The 19,776-nt window shown below is 39.9% G+C and overlaps 9 protein-coding genes across 9 annotated transcripts, besides 1 other annotated feature; 5 read left to right on the forward strand and 4 right to left on the reverse strand.

Moving 5' to 3' along the window:
• Positions 1 to 63: 63 nt before the first annotated feature.
• On the reverse strand, positions 64 to 1,134 carry YDL144C (uncharacterized protein; the record flags this gene model as incomplete). Its single annotated transcript, NM_001180204.1, has 1 exon — positions 64 to 1,134. The coding sequence occupies one exon, from the start codon at positions 1,132 to 1,134 to the stop codon at positions 64 to 66; it is 1,071 nt and encodes a 356-aa protein (NP_010137.2).
• A 263-nt stretch (positions 1,135 to 1,397) lies between these two features.
• On the forward strand, positions 1,398 to 2,984 carry CCT4 (chaperonin-containing T-complex subunit CCT4; the record flags this gene model as incomplete). Its single annotated transcript, NM_001180203.1, has 1 exon — positions 1,398 to 2,984. One exon carries the CDS (start codon positions 1,398 to 1,400, stop codon positions 2,982 to 2,984), a length of 1,587 nt encoding a protein of 528 aa, NP_010138.1.
• Positions 2,985 to 3,120: 136 nt separating this feature from the next.
• On the reverse strand, positions 3,121 to 3,972 carry CRD1 (cardiolipin synthase; the record flags this gene model as incomplete). Its single annotated transcript, NM_001180202.1, has 1 exon — positions 3,121 to 3,972. The coding sequence occupies one exon, from the start codon at positions 3,970 to 3,972 to the stop codon at positions 3,121 to 3,123; it is 852 nt and encodes a 283-aa protein (NP_010139.1).
• A 468-nt stretch (positions 3,973 to 4,440) lies between these two features.
• BPL1 (biotin--[acetyl-CoA-carboxylase] ligase BPL1) lies at positions 4,441 to 6,513 on the forward strand (the record flags this gene model as incomplete). The annotated part of the gene is made up of 1 exon (NM_001180201.1): positions 4,441 to 6,513. The coding sequence occupies one exon, from the start codon at positions 4,441 to 4,443 to the stop codon at positions 6,511 to 6,513; it is 2,073 nt and encodes a 690-aa protein (NP_010140.1).
• Positions 6,514 to 6,761: 248 nt separating this feature from the next.
• On the reverse strand, positions 6,762 to 11,963 carry RPO21 (DNA-directed RNA polymerase II core subunit RPO21; the record flags this gene model as incomplete). Its single annotated transcript, NM_001180200.1, has 1 exon — positions 6,762 to 11,963. The coding sequence occupies one exon, from the start codon at positions 11,961 to 11,963 to the stop codon at positions 6,762 to 6,764; it is 5,202 nt and encodes a 1,733-aa protein (NP_010141.1).
• An 813-nt stretch (positions 11,964 to 12,776) lies between these two features.
• SCM3 (Scm3p) lies at positions 12,777 to 13,448 on the reverse strand (the record flags this gene model as incomplete). Its single annotated transcript, NM_001180199.1, has 1 exon — positions 12,777 to 13,448. One exon carries the CDS (start codon positions 13,446 to 13,448, stop codon positions 12,777 to 12,779), a length of 672 nt encoding a protein of 223 aa, NP_010142.2.
• Positions 13,449 to 13,920: 472 nt separating this feature from the next.
• Positions 13,921 to 14,020: an origin of replication (ARS409; Autonomously Replicating Sequence).
• Positions 14,021 to 14,752: 732 nt separating this feature from the next.
• Positions 14,753 to 17,044, forward strand: RGT2 (glucose sensor; the record flags this gene model as incomplete). The annotated part of the gene is made up of 1 exon (NM_001180198.1): positions 14,753 to 17,044. The coding sequence occupies one exon, from the start codon at positions 14,753 to 14,755 to the stop codon at positions 17,042 to 17,044; it is 2,292 nt and encodes a 763-aa protein (NP_010143.1).
• An 886-nt stretch (positions 17,045 to 17,930) lies between these two features.
• On the forward strand, positions 17,931 to 18,476 carry ARF2 (Arf family GTPase ARF2; the record flags this gene model as incomplete). The annotated part of the gene is made up of 1 exon (NM_001180197.1): positions 17,931 to 18,476. One exon carries the CDS (start codon positions 17,931 to 17,933, stop codon positions 18,474 to 18,476), a length of 546 nt encoding a protein of 181 aa, NP_010144.1.
• Positions 18,477 to 19,001: 525 nt separating this feature from the next.
• RPL35B (60S ribosomal protein uL29 RPL35B) lies at positions 19,002 to 19,769 on the forward strand (the record flags this gene model as incomplete). The annotated part of the gene is made up of 2 exons (NM_001180251.2): positions 19,002 to 19,004; positions 19,410 to 19,769. The coding sequence occupies 2 exons, from the start codon at positions 19,002 to 19,004 to the stop codon at positions 19,767 to 19,769; spliced, it is 363 nt and encodes a 120-aa protein (NP_010090.1).
• Between the last annotated feature and the right edge of the window lie 7 nt (positions 19,770 to 19,776).

The raw sequence follows: 19,776 nt of genomic DNA on the forward strand, positions 1-19,776 counted from the left end.
ACTAAATTATGTGTTACAATATACTAGATGAAGGCTCGTCAACGAGGCAAGCAATGGTTGGAACTACTCGTCCACAAGAGTGGCAGTTTTTTCGTCGAACTTCAATAGGCCTTTCCGCTCCTTTAGTTTGGCCTGTACTAGCACAAGTAGGTTGTATAAGATAGAAAGAGTGGGTGTAGCGACGCCGTTTCTTTTCGCGATTCTTATGGGGTTGCCTAGGATGACTTCTAGCTCCATCAATTGGCCCTTCTCGCAGTCCACGCACATGGATGGCTTGAACACCTTTTTCCTGGTAATCTCTGTAAACATCGTTATGAACTCCTCTTCGATAATGATGCCTTCACTCGCCGCAATGGCGATGATCTCCCTCATGGCAGGGTGGAACACTTCAATTTCTGTGCTCTTCTTGTTAACCCCAAACTCCAGGCAACGCGGAACGTCTAGCCCCACAAGTGCCGTGGATGTGTTGATAGCTGCATTGTAGAGCAACTTCTTCCACCGAGAGTAACGGACCCTAGGGTCAAATTCGACAAAGTTTTGCCCCTCGTTGCTGTACATCCTGACGAAGTCGTTGGCAGCCTGGATAGCAGCAGCGTCCTGTGGATCAAAAGCTCCACACGATAAGTGGTCCTGGCCCACTTGACTGATATGGCCTGACCCGATCTTAGTGGATCCGATTAACTGGATGCCAGAAAGCACCGTGTAACGATACTGCTCTCTGGGAAATTCCGCCCATATCTCCTTCTCAATATCGATTCCGTTCTGTACCAGTAAAATGTGTGTCGTCAATTGCGGCCCATGTAGCTCTTTATTCTTCTCAAGCACAGGTCTGATGATGTTGGACACCCTTGAATTAACGGGCCCATCTATGATGTTCTTGGTAGTCACTACAATATAGTTGTATCCTTGGTTGTCTGCGGCAGAAGCAGCGTCCTCGACGCTGCTGTAAATATGGTGGGGTCTCCAACCTTCTAACCGGCCATAGTCACATGATTCGATTGTGTAGCCATGCTTCAATACCCTATCGTAGTCAGATCTGACTACCAAGGAAACGTCGCTCTCCTTCTTAAGCCACAACGAAAGCGCAGTAATGACCCCAACGCCACCTGCCCCGATAACTAGTATTCTAGACATTTTCGACATTAGCTTATGCCAACTTGTATCCTGGCACCGGGACTGTAGTTTATGAGGTATATCAATATGTCCTAATTAAGGCTATATAATTTGGTATTACTATCACTTGCCACGGGGAAACTGAAATTTTTTTCGTTTCGCCACCAAGAAAGGCTAATTGAATACAGTTCAAGAGGTTGATATAGCTAAGTGGGCATGAAGGTTATGAATTGTAATTGGAGGTGCGGCAAGTGTGCAAGACGGGTAAAGGAGAGTATAGAACGATGTCTGCTAAAGTTCCATCTAACGCCACGTTTAAGAACAAGGAAAAACCTCAAGAGGTTCGCAAAGCCAACATCATCGCTGCACGTTCTGTTGCAGATGCCATCCGTACTTCATTGGGTCCCAAGGGTATGGACAAGATGATTAAGACATCTCGTGGAGAAATCATCATCTCTAATGATGGCCACACCATTCTAAAACAGATGGCCATTCTGCATCCGGTGGCCAGAATGCTAGTAGAGGTTTCTGCCGCGCAGGACTCGGAAGCCGGTGATGGTACCACTTCTGTGGTGATCTTGACCGGAGCTCTATTGGGTGCTGCTGAGAGGCTGTTAAACAAGGGCATCCATCCAACCATCATTGCGGACTCCTTTCAAAGTGCTGCGAAGAGATCTGTCGATATTCTTTTAGAAATGTGCCATAAGGTTTCGTTGAGCGATAGAGAACAGCTGGTTCGTGCTGCATCCACTTCTTTGAGTTCCAAGATTGTGTCTCAATACTCTTCGTTTTTGGCGCCCTTGGCAGTGGACTCCGTATTGAAGATATCTGATGAAAACTCTAAGAATGTTGACCTGAACGATATCAGACTGGTCAAAAAAGTTGGTGGTACCATTGATGACACAGAAATGATAGATGGTGTGGTCTTGACACAAACGGCAATCAAATCTGCTGGTGGTCCGACAAGAAAGGAAAAAGCAAAGATTGGGTTAATTCAATTCCAAATATCTCCTCCAAAGCCCGACACAGAAAATAATATCATCGTTAATGACTATAGACAAATGGATAAGATCCTTAAAGAAGAAAGAGCGTATTTGCTAAATATCTGTAAAAAAATTAAAAAGGCCAAGTGTAACGTGCTGTTGATTCAGAAATCCATCTTGAGAGATGCGGTAAATGATTTGGCTCTTCATTTCTTGTCAAAATTGAACATAATGGTGGTAAAGGATATCGAGAGAGAAGAAATCGAGTTTCTGTCGAAGGGCTTGGGTTGTAAGCCAATTGCTGATATAGAATTGTTCACCGAAGATAGATTGGGTTCCGCTGATTTAGTTGAGGAGATCGATAGCGATGGTTCCAAGATAGTTAGAGTAACTGGTATAAGAAACAATAATGCAAGACCAACCGTCTCTGTTGTTATTCGTGGTGCAAACAACATGATCATTGATGAAACAGAGCGTTCCCTCCATGATGCACTATGTGTTATTCGTTGTCTAGTGAAAGAGAGAGGTTTAATCGCTGGTGGTGGTGCTCCAGAAATTGAAATATCCCGTAGGTTGAGTAAGGAAGCAAGGTCTATGGAAGGTGTACAGGCTTTTATTTGGCAAGAATTTGCCTCTGCTTTGGAAGTTATTCCAACGACTTTGGCTGAAAACGCAGGTTTGAATAGTATCAAAGTTGTCACAGAATTGCGCTCTAAGCATGAAAATGGTGAATTGAATGACGGTATCTCTGTTAGACGATCTGGTACTACGAACACCTATGAAGAACACATCTTACAACCCGTACTTGTTAGTACAAGTGCAATTACCTTAGCGTCTGAATGTGTTAAATCCATCTTACGTATTGATGATATTGCATTCAGCCGTTAACATGGGTTTCCCAGTATCCATATGTTTATGCATATATACATATATATGTTGATTTAGTGTATTTTCCACTACATAAAAACTAAAAAACATTCAAAATGAAAAGTCAGGACCCTTTTCAAAAAGGATCGCAATTATACTATTTTAAAAGTTTAAAAGCGTTTCTCTTTAATGCGTAGGATACTCCGCTCATTATTGTGGTCGTGGCGGTTACATACCCTAAATAGCTAAAGGCCTTTTGAAAGTCCTGTTTTCTATCTTCGAAATCCTCCTCGGTTTTTTCACAGCCCTCTTCTTTCTCATATAAAAGTAATAATACTCCAGATCCAAGATATACCATTTGGAAAAACGTGTTCCATTTTGATAGTTGGGAAGGTCTGACCTCAGCGCTGGGATAGCGAACAATATCCCAATAGGAATTCCATGCCACACGACCAGGATATTTCAACTTTAAAGTGCTATATCGTATAAACAAAGCACTTATGGCTAGTAGCACATCTCTACCCAGAATTATCGCCGCAATAGATACCGGTATAATCTGAGGGCCGGATGGTACAGATAATGCCAAAGTTGTTGTGATCATGAGTAGTTTATCTGCAAGTGGATCTAATATGGTTCCTGCAATGGTTTTCAGGCCGTATTTTCTTGCTATATACCCATCCATAAAATCAGTGATGCTGGAAAATGCAAACAAACCTAATGCTGGGGTCAAATTATTCGTTATAATGAAGAGTCCGATAAAGGGTGTACATCCTATTCGTGATAAAGTCAAAATGTTGGGAATATTGAGCAACTTGCTCTTTATATGAGGAGTTTTACTCGGATTGGTAGCATATTCCCTCCTAGTGAGATCTCTGAAAAGATTGTAATTTAATTGCGGGTTTACCTTAAAGCGTACAGTTAACCCTGATAACACATGATAGAATGGCCTTTTCGGTATAGTTCTCCGAAGTAATGCGGAGCATGAATAAATGGGCACCATTTGAATCATTGACTAAATTATTAGGGACCAAACTATGCTACCAGGCCTGCTTGTTTCTCAATTGCCTCCTTTCTATATTTTTTCAATTGTAAATATTGTATACTCCCGATTAAGAGGATGGCTTCATGAATCGAGCTTTTTCACACTCCAGTTTCGGAAATAGTCGCCGCACAATGATTCGAAGACATGACTGTGAAGTGTTGGTTGACATTTAATATGGTTTCATGTAAGAGATCCCAGAGCTACGGACTTGGCTTTTTCTTCCTGTAATTGTTTGCCAAACGTTGGGTAAACGCACATATAAGTATATTTTACTTTCCTTCTCCCTTCGTCAGTTTTTCTTTTGCTGTAATATATTGTTCTCAAAAGTTGTTTGGTATACAAAAGTGCAAGGTTTTTACTGGTTGTTACAGGTTCAGAGTTCCAATAAAGAAGATATTAGAACGATCTTATCAATATTATCCAATTTCAACTAATATGAATGTATTAGTCTATAATGGCCCAGGGACTACGCCAGGATCAGTTAAGCATGCTGTTGAAAGTTTACGTGACTTTTTGGAACCCTATTACGCCGTCAGTACTGTCAATGTTAAGGTATTACAGACAGAACCATGGATGTCAAAGACCTCCGCTGTAGTTTTTCCTGGTGGTGCCGATCTTCCTTACGTTCAAGCTTGTCAACCCATTATTTCTCGATTGAAACATTTTGTTAGCAAACAAGGTGGTGTCTTTATCGGATTTTGTGCAGGAGGTTACTTTGGCACCAGCCGTGTAGAATTTGCTCAAGGTGACCCTACAATGGAAGTATCAGGAAGCAGGGATTTGCGATTCTTTCCGGGAACAAGCAGAGGACCTGCGTACAATGGATTTCAGTATAACAGCGAGGCCGGTGCACGTGCAGTTAAATTGAATCTTCCAGATGGCTCACAGTTCTCAACTTATTTCAATGGAGGAGCCGTTTTTGTTGATGCAGATAAATTTGATAATGTCGAGATCTTGGCCACGTACGCAGAACACCCGGATGTGCCTTCTTCTGACTCAGGAAAAGGTCAAAGTGAAAACCCAGCTGCTGTAGTGCTATGTACGGTCGGAAGAGGAAAGGTTTTACTCACTGGACCACACCCTGAATTCAACGTCCGTTTTATGAGGAAATCCACAGATAAGCATTTTCTTGAAACCGTTGTGGAAAACCTGAAAGCACAGGAAATCATGAGGTTGAAATTTATGAGAACGGTTCTTACCAAAACTGGGTTGAATTGTAATAATGACTTCAATTATGTAAGAGCTCCAAATTTGACACCACTGTTTATGGCTAGTGCACCTAATAAGCGGAATTACTTGCAAGAAATGGAAAACAACTTAGCTCATCATGGAATGCATGCAAATAATGTTGAACTCTGCTCAGAATTAAACGCCGAAACTGACTCTTTCCAATTTTATAGAGGCTATAGAGCCTCTTACGATGCAGCAAGTTCGTCCTTGCTTCATAAAGAGCCAGATGAGGTTCCTAAGACCGTAATATTTCCTGGCGTAGATGAAGATATTCCACCATTTCAATATACGCCCAATTTTGACATGAAAGAATACTTCAAGTATCTGAATGTTCAAAACACCATAGGTTCTTTACTTCTATATGGTGAAGTTGTTACATCAACGAGTACCATATTGAATAATAATAAATCCTTATTAAGTTCGATCCCTGAAAGCACTTTACTTCACGTGGGTACTATTCAGGTTTCTGGGCGTGGGAGAGGTGGTAACACTTGGATTAATCCTAAAGGTGTTTGCGCATCAACGGCCGTCGTAACAATGCCGCTTCAATCGCCTGTGACTAATCGAAATATATCAGTTGTTTTTGTCCAGTATCTTTCTATGCTTGCTTACTGTAAGGCGATACTTTCGTACGCTCCTGGATTTTCAGATATTCCTGTTAGGATCAAATGGCCCAATGACCTTTATGCTTTGAGCCCCACCTACTATAAGCGTAAAAACTTGAAATTGGTTAACACCGGTTTTGAGCATACAAAGTTGCCCTTAGGTGATATCGAGCCCGCTTATCTTAAGATCTCTGGTTTATTAGTTAATACCCACTTCATAAACAATAAATATTGTTTGCTACTTGGCTGTGGTATAAATTTGACTAGTGATGGTCCTACAACTTCATTACAAACTTGGATTGATATCCTGAATGAAGAACGCCAACAATTACACCTTGATTTATTGCCAGCAATAAAGGCAGAAAAGCTGCAGGCACTCTATATGAATAACCTTGAGGTCATATTAAAACAGTTTATTAACTACGGAGCTGCGGAAATATTGCCAAGTTATTATGAGTTGTGGTTACATAGTAACCAAATAGTAACATTACCAGATCACGGAAATACGCAAGCCATGATTACTGGTATCACGGAAGACTACGGTTTACTGATTGCAAAAGAATTGGTAAGCGGTAGTTCCACTCAATTTACAGGAAACGTTTATAATTTACAGCCGGACGGTAACACTTTTGATATCTTCAAGAGCTTAATTGCTAAAAAGGTTCAGAGTTAAGAGTCTACCACTTGAAGCTTAGAAGTTGGACGGACGTAATTTAAATGCATTTACTAGCGCCGTTGGTTTTCCCAATGCTCTGCGGATATAAATTAGTTACTTGATTCCCTATCCCTACCATAATGCTATGAAAAATAATGGTATATTTGGTATACGTTTTTATTATGATACAAAAATAAACTAGAAATATTATTTGAGAAACTATATATAATGTAATAACGTCAAATACGTAAGGATGATATACTATATCATCTGGAATTTTCATTTTCATTATGCTTTTGTTCGTCTTGCTTTGGAGAATATGCAGGAGATCCTGGGCTGTAGCCTGGAGATGTTGGGGAGTAAGAAGGTGAAGTAGGGCTATAGTTTGGAGAGGTGGGAGAGTAAGAAGGTGATGTTGGGGAATAGGATGGTGATGTTGGAGAGTATGAAGGCGATGTAGGACTATAACTTGGTGATGTTGGGGAATAGGCTGGAGACGTTGGGCTGTAACTTGGTGACGTTGGGCTGTAACTTGGTGACGTAGGAGAGTATGATGGAGATGTAGGAGAATAAGAAGGAGACGTAGGGCTGTAGCTTGGCGACGTGGGAGAGTAGGAAGGCGACGTTGGCGAATACGATGGTGACGTTGGAGAATACGATGGCGACGTTGGCGAATATGATGGTGACGTTGGCGAATATGATGGTGACGTTGGTGAATACGATGGTGATGTAGGTGAGTACGATGGTGATGTTGGCGAGTACGATGGTGATGTTGGTGAGTACGATGGTGATGTTGGTGAGTACGCTGGAGAGGTAGGAGAGTATGTTGGGGAAGTTGGAGAAAAGCCTGGTGAGGAGACTCCAAATCCGGGAGATGTAGGTGCTTCACCATAAGCACCAAATGGAGACGTGGCTTCACCATAATCAGCACCACCGTACGCTGTAAATCCTCCAGCCATAGCGTCATTTGAACCCGAATCAACCAGAGGTGAAAACATTAGCTCATCTTTAACGTCAAGATCTGCATTGACCAAACCACTTTCGTTACTGTATGGTGTGACGCCACCATCTTGTCCGTCTTCAATCTCAGTTATTTTTTGTTCTGGCATGTATTTTACCAGTGACTCCTCATCGATCATCACATCAAATGCACCGGTACCGATTGGAGCCATTTGACCAAGAATGACATTTTCCGAAACACCACGACAATCATCTAATTCGGCTGAAGCACCAGCTTCAAACAAAATTTCGACAGTTTCTTCAAATGAACATCTCATTAAGGCACCTGTATTTGATCTGTTGAAACCATGACGAGTAACAGAAGTTAAGCCACCTTGGGTTGTCATAACATCGACTAACAAAGCCATATGACGGTAGTTAACATACGAACCATCAGAAGCAATAACATTGTAAACTTCTTTATACAAGGCTGCACGACCAGCTTCAATACCTAGAACTTCCATTATATCAATGAAGGAGTTGGTATAGATTCTGGTTGGGTCGATACCAGGAACAGTCATAACTTCAGATAAGTTAACACCATCTGTTTCCAACACCCATTCAGGTTCCTTAACGTATTCACCAGTTGGACTTGGTACTTTACGGTCATATTTCATCATGACAACACGCTCGATGTTCTCTACACCACGTAATGTAATATTCTCTAACATTGTGTTCTCAATTTTCTTCAACATATGATCTTCTTCTGCTTCAGTCTCAGCATCTAGTGACTTTGGACGAACAACACGACAACGGATGATCAACTTCTCATCGTTGTCTTCAGACCAGATAACAAACAAATCATTTTTGAATGTTTGCTTGATTCTTTCACCAACCTGACCCATTGTTAAGTCTTTATCATTCATTGCTGCACGATCCAGTTCCAGACGTAATAACCAAGGTGATTGTTGGTCAAAAGATTGTTCAGCCTCTTCATCCAATAATGAGAAATGAAGTTGGATAATTTCTTCATCTTCTGGAATAACTGTGGAACGTGGATCAGGATCATAGTAAATTTCTGAAGCAATAGTGACACTCTTTAAAGTGGTATGCTCGATAGCAGATCTGATCAACTTCGCTTGTTCTTGATCGGCAGCATGACCAGGCTCTAAGTATACAGTCAAGGAAGGGGTTTTCATGTTTTTGGCCACATTCAAAATTTCCTTTAAACGGGGGACACCAGAAGTAACTTTTTTGGAAGCAACACCAGCAAAATGGAAGGTGTTAAGGGTCATTTGTGTGGCTGGTTCACCAATGGATTGGGCTGCTAGAACACCAACCATTTCACCAGGGTGAACAACAGAACGGAGGAATTGTGCCTCGATATTACTTAATACCCAATCGAATGCCTGTTTTGTTAGTCTGTACTCTTGTAGAACTCTACGTGTGGCCAAACGGGAACGTAATAAACAGCAGAACAATGTAACTGCATCTCGCTGGGCATTTTGTATAATTTCATTCTTACCACGCAACACTAATAAGTTTTCTTGCAAATCCTTTACACCAAGAACGATGTCTTTGATTGTTAAATCAGATGGTTTCGTATGATCTATGTGGAAAGTTTGTTGAGCATTTTGAATAATACGTCTTATGTTGACTGGTAATGGCCAGTTTGCTTCACCATCAACAAAAACTTCCCTCAAAAATTTACGATCTTTCACTAATTGTTTGTATTCTTCATCCAGGAGAACTTGAAGTTTCAAATCGCCAAGTATCTCAGATCCGGATTCCAATAGTGAGGGATCAAGGGTATGGTCTGTATTCAATAAATCAACTCTGTATCTCTTTTCAAAAGCTGCATCGGAGCCACCAATAGTATCTAGCGATTGCTTTTCAATATGCGCAGCATCCATACCATCTTCACCATAAATAAACTGAATAACGTTACCCAATGAGTTTCTTGTGGTGTTATCGTAATGAACCATGATATCTTCTAGAGCTTTCACTAAACGACGTTGAATATAACCTGTTTCGGCTGTTTTGACGGCGGTATCGATAAGACCTTCACGACCACCCATTGCATGGAAAAAAAATTCTTGTGGGGTCAAACCTCTCAAATATGAGTTCTCAACAAAACCTTTAGACTCTGGGGAGTAATCATCTTTAGAGAAATGAGGTAAGGTACGATCAACGAACCCAAAAGCAATACGTTTACCTTCAACAGATTGCTGTCCTACACAAGCTGACATTTGCGCGATATTAATAAATGAACCCTTGGAACCTGCCATAACCATTTGTTTCACATTGTTCAAATCTTTCAAATTGACTTCAGCTAAACGACCTGCCTTATCTCTTGCTTCATTTAGGAACCGAACAACGTTATCCTCAAAAGACTCACGGAGAGTCATACCATGTTTAGCAGTCAATAAGTTTGCCTGGGCTTCTTTCGTAACATCCAAAACTTTCTTTTTAGCCTCTGCAATTGTCTCTGTAATTTCCCTCATTGTTGGGCCGTCCGCAATGGTATCACCAATACCTGTTGAAAACCCATTATGTAGTAACCAAAAGTTAACAACTTTCTGTATGTTACCAAACAACTTAGCACAAACTTGAGGTCCCTTTTCTCTCGTAACAACATGAATTAAACCACCATTGGAGGAACCAACGGTTTTTTTCTCTACTACACCAAAAATGATTTGACCGTCAATAATAAGCATACCATTATCCTTTGGAGAAAGCAGAGTAGTGCCCTCATCAAAACGTTGTAAATGAATACCGTTTGGGATAGCCACAGACAAGATTTGTTTACCGGACCACAAAGGTTTGGGCTTGATAATTGCAGGTGTCGGAATAACACCATCCCAATCTGGAACCCAATAAAGCATATTCAAAACTTGATCAAGTTCTATAAATGTATCTCTTAATGTCAGTTTACGAATACCACACAAAGTATCTTGAACAATACCCATACAAGGTTTGTTAGATTGTGGTGAAACAATTTGCAGAGGAACAGCACATAATTGAGAAAGTTCCGCCCTTGTTTCCTCAGACTGAGGAACGTGAAGATTCATTTCGTCACCGTCGAAATCGGCATTGTATGGAGATGTAACGGACAAATTCAATCTAAATGTAGAATATGGAATAACTTTTACTCTGTGGGCCATCATGGACATTTTGTGCAACGAAGGTTGACGGTTGAATAAAACTGGATCATTGTCCATAATATGACGTTCAACTTTCCACCCATACTGTAATTGAATATCACCTGCCCTTTTACTGTATCTTAAATCTATACGGTCTCCGCTATCACGAATGACGTATTTGGCACCGGGGTGCTCATTTGGTCCATTCCTAACAAGTTGCGTCAGACGATCTATGTTATATGGTGTGACCACTTCTGGGTATGTTAAAGTCTTGGCAATAGATTTTGGAACACCGACTTGGTCTAATTCCAAATTAGGATCACCAGAAATAACAGTTCTTGCCGAAAAATCCACACGCTTACCCATTAAATTACCTCTGATACGACCCTCTTTACCCTTCAAACGAGCACGAATAGATTTAACGGGACGGCCGGACTTTTGAAGAGCTTGTGGTTGACCAGCAATATCATTATCCATATAAGTGGCAACATGAAATTGTAATAAACTCTCTGCTTCTTCAATAGCATGATGTGGAGCACCGTTATGCTCTAGTGTTTCCAAACTAATATTAGCTTTTAAAATATCAGCAAGTTTAAAGGTTAAATCATCCTCACCTCTTTGAGATTCATTGAAGGAAATGGATGGACGCACCGGTGGTGGTGGGACAGGAAGGCATGTTAAAATCATCCATTCTGGACGAGAAAAAACTTCGTTGAAACCCAAACTAGTGAAGTCTTTTACTGAGATATGCTTAAAAATATTCAAGATTTCCTCCGTACTTAAAACTCTTAGTTCTGGTTCATCCGCATCCCCCGTGGCTCTATCTTTTTTCCAACTACCAACTAATTTCAACCCATCCTTACGAATTGTAGGCTGTGTATTACCACAACCTCCCCTTGATACGAGCTGAGTAGGATCATCTTCAGAAGGGACATCTGTTTCGCAGACCATTTTTGTTTTACATAAAGTCCAAATTGCAGCAAACCTTTTTTTACTGTCTTTGATTGCTAGAGCTTGTCTCATTAATTCATTATGTTCATCCAGTAATAGCTTACCACAGTGCATACAGACACACTCACATACTTTCTTAATTTTGGCAATAAAACCAACATGAAATACAGGTTTTGCTAAATCTATGTGACCAAAATGACCAGGACATTCGTTCATACCCTCTTGACAAGTTTGACACTTCAGATTACGATCAATAGAGCCTAACCTAGGGTCGTTTAGACCACCAATTTTCGCTCTCGTCTGGGTTTCATCCATTGTCTCTGGAAATCTAATTTTGGCCACACTGATTGCTCTAACTTCTTCAGGTGAGAAAAGACCGAATTGGACCTCTTTTACTGTACGGAGTGGAGCACTAGAATACTGTTGTCCTACCATGTCTGATTTATATTTTGGGGTAAAGTGTTATTGCTATCTTTATGATTGGTCCCTCTTCTGGAAAAAGAAAAGGTAAAATTTTTTTGAAATTTGGTTAACAAGGATAGAAAGTAAAAAATGGTAAATTTTTTTTTTTGGAGTTTCTAGTTGAGGTTTTTATAATTATATTATTATTAACAGAGTTTGATTTCTTAGTCAAATATTCTGGTAGATAAACTTGAGGATATCGTATTTCAAAATTAATCTGGAATGAAAAAAAAAACCTCTTATAATACAGTAGTTTTAGTTTTCCTTGAAAGTTGATCAGGGAATTCGCTAGGAAAACTTATGCAGAAAAGCAAATATAAACAAATGGTTAACTTTGGAGGGTTTTTATCTGTTTATATCGATCCTGTTCAAATTTTATTGGAAAATGAAAGGAATAAAAAAAAATGGAAGATAAAACTAACAAAGAGAGTCGATCAGAACAACACAGATATGATTTCAGTTAATGAACGAATCGGATGTTCTTATGATACCTCTGTGAGAGCAATTAATGTTCTTGCTGCACTCTAAAGGACGATACAAAGCTGGCGGTGAATGGTGCTGCACGCTCTTCTTGTTTGTCCACTTGTTGCCACTGAACAAACTAAGGAGAACCGACGGTCGAAATGAAAAAAAAAAAATGTTTAAAACCGACAATCGTCTTTAGTGAGTAAAGTCATGCGGGTAATGGAGGTCCGGGTTACCGTATGATAGTCCCTAATATAGACTCATATATATATATATATATTCTGATGGTAATGAAATTCGAATATACGGCATTTTAGCACCTTAATCTCGTAATATCCTTTTCGAGAGTTTGGCCTCGTACTTCTTGAAATCTGCGTCTATCAATTTCTCGTCTTTTTCCTCTTCAGTGTCGTTGTCAGCATCCACCTCTGAATCGCTTGCCTCGCTATCGTTAGCCCAAAGAGTATATTCATCATTTTTATCACCATCTTCCTCGTCGCTGATGTCGATAATGTCTCTGAGCACGCTTGTGTATTTTGTTCTTTTATCTTTCGTGCTGTTGTTGGCCGTCAGCGTCTTGATATGCCCATTATCTTCAACTATTTCACCAGTTTTCAGGTCTACGAGGTCTCCTTGTTCTTCAATAGACTCGTATTTGCTTATGATGTTGGACCACACTTTTCTCATGTTTTCGTCTGCTAGTTTGTGGCGCTCCATGACTTCATCATCGGTTAGTTTAGGGATGATGTGGTTTTCCTTGGACATTATATACACATGACCATTTCTTTCAGCAATTGGCCGTGAAATTCCATCGTCCTTTTTGGTCTTCCGTTTTTCGATATTTGGCGGATATACTCGATGAACAGGATTGCAATCGCTATGTTTTCGTATTTTGGACTCACTCTTCTTGCCGGACTCTTTCAATAGTCCTTTTAAGGCACCATGGAGATTTTTCAGGCTTCTTCTTTTAGAAATTTTCTTATTGGTTTTCATCCTTCTGTTAATTTGTAGTGGAGGCGTCGATATGCTGTATCCCACTTTTTGTTTATATATCATCTGATCCATTAGCTGAAAAATCGCGGTACTGAAGCTTTTTTCATGGCGCCCTTGAAACTTTCTCCTTCCGCCTGCGCATTATATAAAATACGTTACAATAGGAAAAGATGACAGTTACTTAAAGTAAAGCTTCACAGCTTCAGACAAAAAAAGTATGAAACTTGTGAAGATGTTTTTATGCTGATCCGGCAGACGGCCATTCCATTATTTAGTTCTGATTTTAGTGGAAAAACTTTCGAAACTTAAAATAATAATAGCCCATTCTTGGACTGAGGTACATTTTCTTCTTATTGGATTTCGTTTATTAGCTGTTTAACATATTTCTGTAGGGTTTTTTTTTTTTTTTTTGTACAGATTAGAAACCATACAGTGTAAACCATTATATAGGTCAATTAATATATTTATAGATCATCCTGTCAATTTTTTTTTATTTTTTTTTGCAAAGCTCCCTTTTTCCTGAAACCAACAACAAAATATAAAAAAAAAATGATAAGCAGGATTTTTTCTTTTAATAATTCCTTAAAATTAACTAACAAGCTGAAGCCCTTACAACAAAGTAAGTCAAACCCAATTCACAAAAAAAAAATCTGTTTTATTTCAGATATGCAGGGTATATACATGGCACAGATAACCTTTTAATGAAAAGTAGCAATTGTGATACTAGCGCCTTTTTCCTTGCAAGAAAAGGGTTCCCTGTTCCTGCATCGTCCATCGGCATAGAGATGTCGCCGCTACCCTATCCAATTCTACCGCATGCCTAACAAAATGATTTCCGATTTTTTCAATCTAACTCCGTCATTTCTTATCTGAGTTTTCCTCCCCGAGATAAATTGAACAAAGAATTTAATCGGCTCATATGTGAAAAAGTGTGATACTTACCGCAATGGGCAAAAATTATTAAAAAAAATCTAATTCCGCGCTTGGCTATTATCTCATTACCGACTCAACGGTGACTACCTGCCGTACACGCTTCCCCTTTGCTTCTTCCTCCACCTCGAAAGTAGAACATATACATGGAACAGACATAAGCTCTTCAGCGTATCTATTTCATAAGTGGAGAGCATCGAACAATAAACCTTTGCCTAATTTCATATAACATCCAGTATTCATTTTTTTTAGTTGACGCTAAGGCATTCGCTTGTGAAATTAAAGAGCAGATCAGGAATAGTATCAATAGTCTAAACCATCAAGTTGCACAGAAACCACTATATATATATGGAAATATCTCGAATATTGCTTGTATGAACGATAGCCAAAACTGCCTACGACAGAGGGAAGAAAATAGTCATCTGAATCCTGGAAATGACTTCGGCCACCACCAGGGTGCAGAATGTACGATAAATCATAACAACATGCCACACCGCAATGCATACACAGAATCTACGAATGACACGGAAGCAAAGTCCATAGTGATGTGCGACGATCCTAACGCATACCAAATTTCCTACACAAATAATGAGCCGGCGGGAGATGGAGCTATAGAAACCACGTCCATTCTACTATCGCAACCGCTGCCGCTGCGATCGAATGTGATGTCTGTCTTGGTAGGCATATTTGTTGCCGTGGGGGGCTTCTTGTTTGGGTATGACACTGGACTTATAAACAGTATCACGGATATGCCGTATGTTAAAACCTACATTGCTCCGAACCATTCATATTTCACCACTAGCCAAATAGCCATACTCGTATCATTCCTCTCCCTAGGAACATTTTTCGGTGCGTTAATCGCTCCCTATATTTCAGATTCATATGGTAGGAAGCCAACAATTATGTTTAGTACCGCTGTTATCTTTTCCATCGGAAACTCATTACAGGTGGCATCCGGTGGCTTGGTGCTATTAATCGTCGGAAGAGTGATCTCAGGTATCGGGATCGGGATAATCTCTGCTGTGGTTCCTCTTTATCAAGCTGAAGCTGCGCAGAAGAACCTTAGAGGTGCCATCATTTCCAGTTATCAGTGGGCTATCACTATTGGGTTACTCGTGTCCAGTGCAGTATCGCAAGGAACTCATTCCAAAAATGGCCCGTCTTCATATAGAATACCAATTGGTTTGCAGTACGTTTGGTCAAGTATTTTAGCTGTGGGCATGATATTCCTTCCAGAGAGTCCAAGATATTACGTCTTGAAGGATGAACTCAATAAAGCTGCAAAATCGTTATCCTTTTTAAGAGGCCTCCCGATCGAAGATCCAAGACTCTTAGAGGAGCTTGTTGAAATAAAAGCCACTTACGATTATGAAGCATCGTTCGGCCCGTCAACACTTTTAGATTGTTTCAAAACAAGTGAAAATAGACCCAAACAGATTTTACGAATATTTACTGGTATCGCCATACAAGCTTTTCAACAGGCATCTGGTATCAATTTTATATTCTACTATGGAGTTAATTTTTTCAACAACACAGGGGTGGACAACTCTTACTTGGTTTCTTTTATCAGCTATGCCGTCAACGTCGCCTTCAGTATACCGGGTATGTATTTAGTGGATCGAATTGGTAGAAGACCAGTCCTTCTTGCTGGAGGTGTCATAATGGCAATAGCAAATTTAGTCATTGCCATCGTTGGTGTTTCCGAGGGAAAAACTGTTGTTGCTAGTAAAATTATGATTGCTTTTATATGCCTTTTCATTGCTGCATTTTCGGCGACATGGGGTGGTGTCGTGTGGGTGGTATCTGCTGAACTGTACCCACTTGGTGTCAGATCGAAATGTACCGCCATATGCGCTGCCGCAAATTGGCTAGTTAATTTCACCTGTGCCCTGATTACACCTTACATTGTTGATGTCGGATCACACACTTCTTCAATGGGGCCCAAAATATTCTTCATTTGGGGCGGCTTAAATGTCGTGGCCGTTATCGTTGTTTATTTCGCTGTTTATGAAACGAGGGGATTGACTTTGGAAGAGATTGACGAGTTATTTAGAAAGGCCCCAAATAGCGTCATTTCTAGCAAATGGAACAAAAAAATAAGGAAAAGGTGCTTAGCCTTTCCCATTTCACAACAAATAGAGATGAAAACTAATATCAAGAACGCTGGAAAGTTGGACAACAACAACAGTCCAATTGTACAGGATGACAGCCACAACATAATCGATGTGGATGGATTCTTGGAGAACCAAATACAGTCCAATGATCATATGATTGCGGCGGATAAAGGAAGTGGCTCGTTAGTAAACATCATCGATACTGCCCCCCTAACATCTACAGAGTTTAAACCCGTGGAACATCCGCCAGTAAATTACGTCGACTTGGGGAATGGTTTGGGTCTGAATACATACAATAGAGGTCCTCCTTCTATCATTTCTGACTCTACTGATGAGTTCTATGAGGAAAATGACTCTTCTTATTACAATAACAACACTGAACGAAATGGAGCTAACAGCGTCAATACATATATGGCTCAACTAATCAATAGCTCATCTACTACAAGCAACGACACATCGTTCTCTCCATCACACAATAGCAATGCAAGAACGTCCTCTAATTGGACGAGTGACCTCGCTAGTAAGCACAGCCAATACACTTCCCCCCAATAAAAACCAATAGCATCTTACGATCGTTCGAGGTCTTATAAACCGTTTTATATAAATTATTCTTATACACGCACTCTTGAGTTTCTTTTAACATTCCAACATGATAGACATAGAAAAGAATTATAGATAACACATAACATTACTCACAAGTAGCCCATGAGTTTGATTTTTCCTCGTTAATTCGGTGTCAAGTGGAATACAAAATGGGTCAACTGATCATAACTATTACCCGGATAATCTACATCATGTGGTACGTTAACGATGTATGGTTTCCTAAATCACCGGGTTCCAGATGCGGGTTGTTGTTGTTCGATCTTGCACCTCCACGTACTCCTTTTGAATAGTACACATATACCCTTACAGGAGATCGGACGTGTGCGATTATTGTTACCTCGTCACCTGTTATCGGTTGAACTGTTTTAGCTCTTTCCATTCCCTTTGTTAATAGTAGTTTAATTCTTCGGAAACTTTCTACGCAGACTCAAGTTGCAATAGGCTAAAGATAAGGCAGACACTTTGTATGTAACGAGTTTCATTAGGAGGGATAGACGCACGACACTATCTGGTACTACGTGTTATATCATACCCAGAAGGAAGGACTCTCTCCACTGAACGGTGGGATGAGTTCCTAAAGGCGCCCCTTTATTTGATCAGGAAGCCGTATTGATTATCTAATAGGGCCTAGTTATCCTAATTGTGGGGAGTCGAGCAGTACGGCTCTGATGTTTTTCGAACGAAGATAAGGAGTTGACATACAAAGTCAACAGAAGTTCTTCTTGTTAGCGTCTCTGTGCTCAATATCTCTCTTTTTTTCTTTAAGTAGTAATTACTAACATCAGCCAACCAATAGAGATAAAAAAAAAAGGAATTAAGATTTCATAGAGAAAAGATGGGTCTATACGCTTCTAAGTTATTCAGCAATCTTTTTGGCAACAAAGAGATGCGTATACTTATGGTTGGTCTAGATGGTGCCGGTAAGACCACCGTTTTGTACAAGTTGAAGTTGGGCGAAGTTATCACTACCATTCCAACCATTGGTTTCAACGTTGAGACTGTCCAATATAAGAACATTTCCTTCACTGTCTGGGACGTCGGTGGACAAGACAGGATTAGATCTTTATGGAGACACTACTACAGAAACACCGAAGGTGTTATTTTTGTCATCGATTCCAACGATAGATCGCGTATTGGTGAAGCCAGAGAAGTCATGCAGAGAATGCTGAATGAAGATGAATTGAGAAATGCTGTCTGGTTAGTCTTCGCTAACAAACAAGATTTGCCAGAAGCCATGTCTGCTGCTGAAATCACCGAAAAATTAGGTTTACATTCTATTAGAAACCGTCCATGGTTTATCCAGTCTACTTGTGCAACCTCGGGTGAAGGTCTGTACGAAGGTCTGGAGTGGTTAAGCAACAACTTGAAGAATCAATCCTAATCTAAATCTGTATAGAACGTTTAGTCATGCGGACCTTGTGTGTTTTGTTTCTAGATTGTTTTATTTTTATGATTGTTGAAGATATAAACCACTGTATAGTTGTATAAGATAGGATAATGATGGTGCACTGAAAATAAACTTACTAGCTCTTTAATATTGCAACGGCTTGTAACGGGCGCCATGATGACATTCAGAATTATACCACTACTATATGAAAAAATGAAAAGAGGCCCTGCTTTGAACCCGTACATTTTATTCTATAATATTGCATCTGTGGTTTGCCTGACGGCAGCGAGTCCAACACAAAGTCTGGCATATGCTACGAATTTTCCACCATGGATTCAGCACCCAAACATTTGAATTTTTTTTCATGTCGATTGTGAAATTTTACTGAAGATGAGGGTAAATAGAGGCCTGCAATCGTCATCATATGAGAAATGGATATATTGAAAATCTACTCACATCTCTTTTTTGGGGGTTTGGTAGTACAGTGAGAACACGATAAAGAACCAAATAGGACTAAAAATGGTATGTAGAGATGAATATACATGAAACGGACGTGATATAATGTGCTATGGAAGAAAAAAGTCTCCTTTAATGTCTGCAGGATAAATAATCAAGTGGTCTGAAGAAAATTTACAGCTACAGTATTACTGCAAACCTTGCAGGCAAATATCAGAGAGATCTCACCAGCTACAACTTGGTAACAGAAATTTATAAGTTTATGGCACTTGTTAAAATTGTTTGGAAGTTTTCGAAATTATAATATTGGTCTTCAGAAACCTGGAACCACATGTGAACTATTTTTTTTGGATAATGCATTGCACAGAGCGTATTAGTGTATACGAGAATCTAAAAATTTGAAACTGGCTCATAAAAACAGGAACTTTTACTAACAGTTATGATTTTTTGTTCCCATTTTCTTATCAATAGGCCGGCGTTAAAGCTTACGAACTAAGAACCAAATCCAAGGAACAATTAGCTTCTCAATTGGTTGACTTGAAAAAGGAGTTGGCTGAATTGAAGGTCCAAAAGTTGTCCAGACCATCTTTGCCAAAGATCAAGACCGTCAGAAAGAGTATCGCCTGTGTCTTGACCGTCATCAACGAACAACAAAGAGAAGCTGTTAGACAATTATACAAGGGTAAGAAGTACCAACCAAAGGACTTGAGAGCCAAGAAGACCAGAGCTTTGAGAAGAGCTTTGACCAAATTCGAAGCTTCCCAAGTTACCGAAAAGCAAAGAAAGAAGCAAATCGCTTTCCCACAAAGAAAGTACGCTATCAAGGCTTAATTTCGTT

This window comes from Saccharomyces cerevisiae, chromosome IV (genome assembly GCF_000146045.2).
Source record: "Saccharomyces cerevisiae S288C chromosome IV, complete sequence".
NCBI lineage: Eukaryota > Fungi > Ascomycota > Saccharomycetes > Saccharomycetales > Saccharomycetaceae > Saccharomyces > Saccharomyces cerevisiae.